We start from the raw sequence: 7,827 nt of genomic DNA on the forward strand, positions 1-7,827 counted from the left end.
GCTATCATAGGATGCCCAAATCTCCTTCAACTTCTCCCGATACCATTCAGTTCGAGGCACAATTTTTGTGCTCCAAACCTAACTATTTTAAGAAAAGGGCAAGGAAAAAGGCAAGCAACTAACAAGTACACCAATGATGGTTGGCACACACGTGTCAATGAGATGCTTTGATACGTGTTCTATAATACTTTCACCTGTCATGCGTTGTAGGCTATGAAAAGAAAAGAGAACGTTGCACGGGCCAAGAGAGCAAAGTTCATGAATGACTGAGAATCCTGCAACACTCAAACAGCACCATAAGGAGGGAATAGAAAATCGCAATCATCGCGAGAGAGGACTGAAACAAACATCTGACCCATGTCCGGTGCATCTCAGACGGATACCCACGCGCCTAGCAGACTGAAAATCGACGGGCTGGCCTCCGCCCGCCTCTCAGGCCAACCGATTCCCGCCTGCAAGTCAGACCCAACCCCATACCTCCAGCCGACCCTTTGTTACTTGTCTTTAGCTGACCAATGCAGCCCGTCAGGCTGATCCCTCCCCTCTCCGACTGTCCCAGCCCACCTCTCAGGCCGAGGGCGGCGAATGGGGCGCCGTAGCCCCATACGTCCCACCAAGTAGGTGCTGCCGGTCGTCGGGCAGAAGGCGATGTCGCTCGGCCCAGTGGCGGGCGCGTCGGCCGGGCTGTGCCGGAGGACGGGGGGCGCCGGCCGCTGAGCCGCCCCGGTACAGTGCCACGAGGGACAGAGACAGCGAGACGAGCAGCAGGAGGGTGAATATTGAGACGCAAACGTAGTCTGTGGGCACACAGACGGTGGGGTGTCAGGGTGTAAAGCATGACCGGGCAAACTGAGGCATCGGAAAACGGACATTTTAATTAGGGAGACAATGAGATCAACCACGTGTATCGCAGCTACAGAAAATAAGCACCTCACATCTACATGTATCACGAATAGTTTATGACATCTATCATAGACTGGTAGCAGCATCAACGAAGCAATCGGCGAAACTAAATGAGCAAGCAAGCCAAAGAAGACAATAGTGAGCAAAATACAAATTTTTCATTACGAATGCTAGCAGCGGCTCCTTTCATGAACTTTCAAGCTGCAAACATTGCGTATATAACCTATTCCGTAGTTAACTTTTCAAACACACAACAGAATAACAAACACTACAGCTAGTCGCTTACCCTGGGCGAGAAACCGCATCTGGAGGTTGGCGTATTTGAACTCGGGATAGATGGCTCGTCGGAACAGGTTGGAGAAAATGTAGATGGTGACTGAGCCGGTAAGCATGGCGAGGCTGAGCATAATCCAGGCCGAGCCAAGCATAGACCGGGTCACTACGATACACTGAGGGAGAAATGGGACGGTCAGTGTAATTCAGTGCACCATACACTGTGGGAAGAGCGGTATAGGCTCATGATGATCCATTGTTGAGATTTGGGAATGAGCAGCGGATCATCGCGATACAACGAGGGGAGAGGAGACTACACGAACTACCATGATACACTGCGACTAGGAGGAGGAGGCATAACATGAGTTTTTGGAACATGGTCTGGAGTAGTAAATACAAATAGGTAAATAAAGATAAAAATAAGTAAAATTAAAAAAGTAAATAAAAATAGGTTTTAAAGTCCGAAGCCTGAAGTTAATATAAATATTTTTTGCAAGCAGCATTCTCTCGGACTTCAGCCAGTTGCTTTCCACTCAGTCATTGAGAAACTGTGACAAAATTTTCAGCCGGATAGACTTGAGATACAATGCCCAACTGGTCCATGTGCAGCCAAACTATCACATTATCGACTGGGCATATCGTAATTCAAAGATGAGCCGGAGCGATGCCTTTGATTGTTCCTATACTGTGGACAGTGGAACTATATATGATATAACTGTAGCAGTCAGCAGACTTGTCTAACCCACCGACTCTCCCCTTGTCTCAGCGGTCAGGCTAGAGTCAAACTCACCAGCTCCAGTCCCGGGATCAGTACGATGAGCGTGAATGCTAGCGTAAACAGCACAAACGCGGGCCAGAACACGGCGTCAGCAGAGAGCTCCATCAGCTGCACTGGAATGAGATACGACCAAGGTCAGGCATAGTGCGAGGCTTGGTTACGACTCCCGACCCACACCCGCACACAACACAGATAGGTGCAGGTTCTGGAGCACTTCAGATAAGATCAGGTATTGGCAGTAGATGTGCTGGTAGAAAATCGTCTTTTGATGTGGGATAGATGTCAGGAAGGTCAAGTAGAAGTTACAAGAACTACCACATACGCTATCGAGTTCCAAGCTCACATTCAAACTGGGATATTTATTTTTCGCAAGCCTAACACCTGCGAGCCCTAGTCACAGCGGTACTTCGAAGAACTCTAGCTTCTCAAGACGCCGCTAGATGGCCAAAGGCCTCCACGCCGAGGCCCTCCAAGGCTTTATGTTTCTCGTAGGTCTCCCTTACGGTCGACAATCTAGCTTATAAATCTCCCGCTAGATGGCTGAGACCCACCGTCCCTAGCCCTTACACAGCGTGCCCTGGCTAACATCATCCTTACGATCTGGTACGAAGAGTATCACGGCTCCGAGGGTGGCCCCGAACAGCAGAGCAGTACCGAGGGTCATACGGCCGCGGCTCCATCCGCCGACCGTGTGCTGTCGGGCGTACACGAGACCGGCCAGCAGGCCCACGACGAACCCGATGGCCAGCGTCACTGAGGGGGACAACGGACAGGGGGTTAGTACACGAGACCGGCGAGAAGACCCACGACGAACCCGATGGCCAGCGTCACTGAAGGGGTAACAGGATAGAGAGTCAGTGCAACAGCTGGCCTGGCCAACGACGACTGACCCATGGTCAAGGTCCGAGCGTCACTGCAGGACACACGGTGTTACTGCAGGGTTAGTGCACCACACAACGGATACAGGACGGGACAGCGGGGCCGGTACAAAATCCCGGTCAGAACATCGATAATGAGCTCCGTCACCAGCGTCACTGCCGGAATCAAAACAGGCGGTCTGTCGAGAAAGGTCAGTCACTTTGAAAATAGCTCAATACACTTGATAAAAGAAGAGTTCATTCGATAAATCACTATCAGCACTTGAAACACCTGGCCAACTTCAGAACAAAATTCTCTCGGGTACAACGTAACATCGGTAAAATATCCTCATATTCACTCGAACATCCCCTGGCGGCCTAACCTTCTCACGGCCCCAGTCTCTCACCATTCGGCTCATCCCAGGTGAGCAGCCTGAACACCAGCACGGCGAGAGCCGCCACCGGCAAGGCCGTGGTGAGCACCACGTGCAGACTCAGCTCACGAGCGGCCACCGTGAGCAGCAGTGCACCGCTCACGAACAGCAGGGCGGCCGTCAGGTAGAAATAAAGCGCAACTGGTAACAGAGACGGAAAGAGTCACTGGGAGGCCGTCTAGCAGAGCGTCACTGAAACGGTCATGAGAAGAGACCAAAAGGTAGCAACTACCAAACCAATACAACTGCCCCGCTGATGACGGAAGTGTCAAGGGACAGCTGTTAGAGATAGAGCAGCAATTTATCAGCTAACTGTGCAAGTTTCCGTCTAAAAATAGCCAAAAATGATACCCAAAGCAGCAGTTTACAACGCAAAGCAACAATACCGTATGTGACTTTACAACAGTTCAAGAGACTTCACTCTCCTCTTTCCCCCTCAGCAGGCACTCACTCTCTGGCGGACACTCGGGGTCGTCCCCGCCGAACACGGGGCAGCCGTGCAGCACGGCCGGGACGTAGGCGGCCGTGGCGGGAGCACGGCCCGGCGGTACGCCCGTCACCGCGGCGCCGTACACCACCGAGTACCCGCGGTACAGGGCGAACGTGTACCGCAGTGGGTACAGCGGGTCCCGACTGTCCACCTGACCGACGGAGAACGGACCGGTAAATTAGGAGAGAGGCTGGAGACGAGAGGTCGGGGAGAAAATCACTCGGAGTACTGCACCAAAAATAGAAACATTCGCGCCGACACCGTACTGATGTTCAACATACCGCTTTCAAATAAATAATGCCGCAGTCACAACTCACACAAGGATTAAAGGGACCCTCCCACCTTCAAAAAAGTTAATGAATTGGCACGAAAGTGATGTCGCTCGGTTCAGAAAGAGCGAAAACGAATATCTACCAAATTTCATCGAAAAATATTCACCGGTTTTCAAGATATTAGACTTTTACTTTTGTTTACTTTTTTAGGATCTCCGCTGTTCCTAGCGACTTTATTTGAAAGTGCGGCATTTGTTGCGCGCAAAGCAGCATATACCACCGCGTGCTACCAAACGTTTTAGTAAAAGATTTAAAAATCGTTAGATCTCCGCTGACGTCACAAATTCTAAGGGGGCATACCAATGCACTAGCCCCTTAGAATCCGAAAACTGCAAGTTTGAAATTCCATATCTCCGAATTAAAGCATTTGTCGATGTTGTGAGTGCCCAAACCGGTATTTGCAGGCCATGGCCACCAATTTGGCTATCTCAACTCAAAACTAATGTTAAGGTGGGAGTGTCCCTTTAAGTGACATTTTAAAAATTGCGTACTTCTTTTACACGTAAAGGAAAGCACCAAATTATGCACAAGTTATATAATCACGCCTGCCACTGACCATGTAACCATTGTCCTCCATGTCATCCGGCTGCAGCATGCTGGCGATAGCGTCCTTGAACGTGTCGTAGTCATCTCGCAGGCTGTATGAGGGGTACATGACGTACGCATAGTACTCCATCGATCCGCGCGCCGAGTCACACGTAAAACCCATACCCCTGTGAATATATGGACGGTGATAAAACGACTATCGATAAACAACGAGTCAACGACCCATGTGGACCGAGCGGGAAACGAGAGACTCGTCGGCATATGGGTAACGTAATGATTACATAACCGCACAGCTTACGGTGCATTACATACATAGAATACATCTGGTTGTAGATAAGAACATACATCTGGTTTTATTCTAACTCGTCGTTTAATTAACTCTTGAGCTTTGTAGCGCAGATATTTTATATAATATCATTAAGAGAAGTTGAGCAAAAACACCTATCCCAGGATTTCCGTACGTTACATAACCGACCTGTCAACGCCAAGTTGCGCTCTGGGTACGTTGAAGAGGCTGTACGCGTCGTGTACGGTCTGCACACGGAAGAAGGGCGCGTCGGGGACGTCCTCTACCTGGCTGCAGCCGCCAGGTATAGGGGCTGTGGGCAGAAAGCAGAAGAAATAACACATCAGTGATGCCCACAAGGAAACAATGGCCTACGAAAACGGCGTTATTCGAACAGCGCTCGTCCAAAAATCCAGCATTTCCTGGATTCGATGGTCCATAGTTTGGCCGGAATTACTAGGCGTGAAATTGATTAGGCGACAGTGAAGGCTTCGCCTTTGCTATAATGCTCTACATTTCAAATAACAATCAGCAAACCAACAAGCAATCAACCGGCCAAGAGTAAATTGTTTCCCTAAAACCCTCTTTGTCATCCTTATTCCAATCCTTTCTGTCCTCATCACACTCACTGTAGTTGGGCAGAAGTGTGACGACCACCAGCACGGTGCCCCTGTCGAGGCCCTCGTTGGTGACCGTCACCGTGGCTGTCGAGCTGCCGCCGGTCAGCCGGTTCACCAGGCCTACATGTGGACCGGTCACAGACTCTGGGCCGCTGCCGTCGGCGGCCGCCTGCTCGAGGCTGACGGTGCCACGCTGCACGTGCGCCTGCACGAGCACCAGCTGAGCAGTGGCTGGGATACCAGCTATATGCAGTTGCTGACTGGCGCCGGCGGCCAGGGGTAGGTCCAGTAGTATTGGCGACCATGGGTCTGTTGTGTTCTGGGGCACATCATCTGTGTAGGGAGGCAGAGAGAAGTAGAAGGGGGCTGTAGTGATTATGACAATATGTAAATATGTGAAATATGTAGTGATTAAATGTTAAAAAAAAAACACTAGTGCCTAACACACACAGATATGAAGTGTGATTTACTTTGTCAATTGATACAAAAGAAACTATAACCCCTTATGAAAACTTCTATCAATAACATGCCATTGTAGAAAACTTGAAATTGAGAAATGCATAAAAAATCAGGTAGGTTTAATGTGATTAAAATGTAATCAAGCATATGCTAATAAACTATACACTTTCAGCCAGTGACCCAAAATGCCTTACAATAGGTTAAAATCAGTAAATTATGCAAGCTTGAGTCAAATCTAGAGACACATAATTGACTGGAAAGGAAAAAAAGCTTACCTATAGAGAGCCCAACCACACTTGCATAGAGAGCTAAATGTAAAAGAAGTGCAAAATTAAATATCTTCATAATTATCCAATTGCACCTGAAATCATCTTCAGTTAAACATCACAAAATATGTGCAAAAATATTTCAATTGATTCATCAATGATTTAAAAGTTTTCCTAGGAACTCTACCAATAAGTAACTCAATGCTCACAAGCATAATGGTCTCCAACTCACATACATATAAGGCATTGTAACTGCCTTGTTTTCTTTGTCTAGCCTTTAACTTGTCTCATAGTAGTCCTGTGATTTTTTACTTGTTTTACAACTAGCATTCTTTGACTAAGGTACCCTGTTGCAAATAAGCAGAATAGATCTCAAATACAATCCAAGTCCATCCTGTAGCTCAGTTGGCAAAACACCAAACTTCCAGGGGCGGAACTTTGTGTTTACACTGCTCTGGCAACATGTAACTGTTCCAGCAATCAATAGATACCTGACTGTTGAACCACTGTTAATGAGAGTGGGCAGGCTTCTGAACGTGACTGGAATAGACGGAACCAGCATAAACTCATCTATAACTTGGAATCGCTCGGGCAAGCACATTGTAGAGACCGAGAGCCAGTATTGGTATGGAAGTGGAACAGTCATTTGTTCATCATTTTGCAATCCAATTCTGCCCGTTAGAAATCAGAGTTAATTATATAAAACCCAGTAAGCCAGGGATTACTTTGATAATAATAATGTGAGGCTATTATGCAACAGAACCATCAATTCTACAATCATGGCGCACTACGACATAAAGCCAGTCATCCAAAAGCACTTTTATAGCGTAAGCAAGAGAAAATGCATACGTTACCAGGAAACACGTGCAAATAATAAAACTTAAACCAACAATTGAAGCACTGAAAACACCACGACAGCCAAATTTCAATGGCAAACCAACTAAATGAATACTTTGTAAAACGTAAACAAACTTAAATAAGCCCGCAGGGCAAATGGTACCTGCGAAACCAAGAATACTCCTGCTGAAGCTGAGATCAAAGGAGCACGTGGAGCTTCTGTACAAAAGGAGGTTTGATCTCAAGAGCAAAGGCATAGAAAATAATGTCCATCAAGTTAGCGTCGTATTCGTATTCGTTTTCAGCGTCGAGTTCAAAACATCGCCAAACTATGCCAACCGATAGATCTTGACACGCTGATTCCAAAAATATCACTCATTTTTTCCTAGGTCAAATATTTTGACCTCTAGGGGCAAAAAACCACTCTGGCTATAAACAACAATAAGGTACTTCTTTATTTACCGTCCGATCGGGCTGAAACTTACACAAAACATGTGCCGCCACACAAGGATGCGTCACAATCAACAAAATCGCCGATCGAGGTCAAAGGTCAAGGTCATATTTGCGAAAAACCGTTATTTTTCGACGGGGTACCAAATAAAAACTTTATTTACCGTCCGATCGGGCTGAAACTTACACAAAACATGTGCCGCCACACAAGGATGCGTCACAATCAACAAAATCGCCGATCGAGGTCAAAGGTCAAGGTCATATTTGCGAAAAACCGTTATTTTTCGACGGGGTAC

The 7,827-nt window shown here is 47.6% G+C and overlaps 1 protein-coding gene across 3 annotated transcripts; it reads right to left on the reverse strand.

Moving 5' to 3' along the window:
• Nucleotides 1-237: 237 nt before the first annotated feature.
• LOC122368102 lies at nt 238-7,556 on the reverse strand. Of its 3 annotated transcripts, none has more exons than XM_043341743.1 (11): nt 7,245-7,556; nt 6,254-6,339; nt 5,529-5,852; nt 5,089-5,212; nt 4,624-4,780; nt 3,697-3,886; nt 3,219-3,386; nt 2,552-2,707; nt 1,967-2,067; nt 1,190-1,352; nt 238-797 (listed from the first exon to the last, which is right to left on the reverse strand). In XM_043341743.1, the coding sequence occupies exons 2-11, from the start codon at nt 6,321-6,323 to the stop codon at nt 568-570; spliced, it is 1,683 nt and encodes a 560-aa protein (XP_043197678.1). In that variant the 5' UTR covers nt 6,324-6,339; nt 7,245-7,556; the 3' UTR covers nt 238-567. The 3 variants fall into 3 exon arrangements, with proteins under 3 accessions (XP_043197678.1, XP_043197679.1, XP_043197680.1); XM_043341744.1 differs by lacking the exon at nt 7,245-7,556 and adding an exon at nt 7,099-7,222; XM_043341745.1 differs by lacking the exon at nt 7,245-7,556 and adding an exon at nt 7,094-7,179.
• Between the last annotated feature and the right edge of the window lie 271 nt (nt 7,557-7,827).

This window comes from Amphibalanus amphitrite, unplaced genomic scaffold, assembly GCF_019059575.1.
Source record: "Amphibalanus amphitrite isolate SeventyFive unplaced genomic scaffold, NRLGWU_Aamphi_draft 000923F_arrow, whole genome shotgun sequence".
NCBI classification, from domain to species: Eukaryota; Metazoa; Arthropoda; class Thecostraca; order Balanomorpha; family Balanidae; genus Amphibalanus; species Amphibalanus amphitrite.

What these genes read in the sequence shown, in the direction of transcription:
- LOC122368102 (XM_043341743.1), bottom strand. Translation starts at nt 6,323, where the DNA reads ATGAAGATATTTAATTTTGCACTTCTTTTACATTTAGCTCTCTATGCA. An exon ending in CACCTGGGATGAGCCGAATG is followed by an intron (nt 2,708 to 3,218) that starts GTGAGAGACTGG and finishes TGTCCCCCTCAG; the next exon opens with TGACGCTGGCCATCGGGTTC. An exon ending in GATACTCTTCGTACCAGATC is followed by an intron (nt 2,068 to 2,551) that starts GTAAGGATGATG and finishes ATCTCATTCCAG; the next exon opens with TGCAGCTGATGGAGCTCTCT.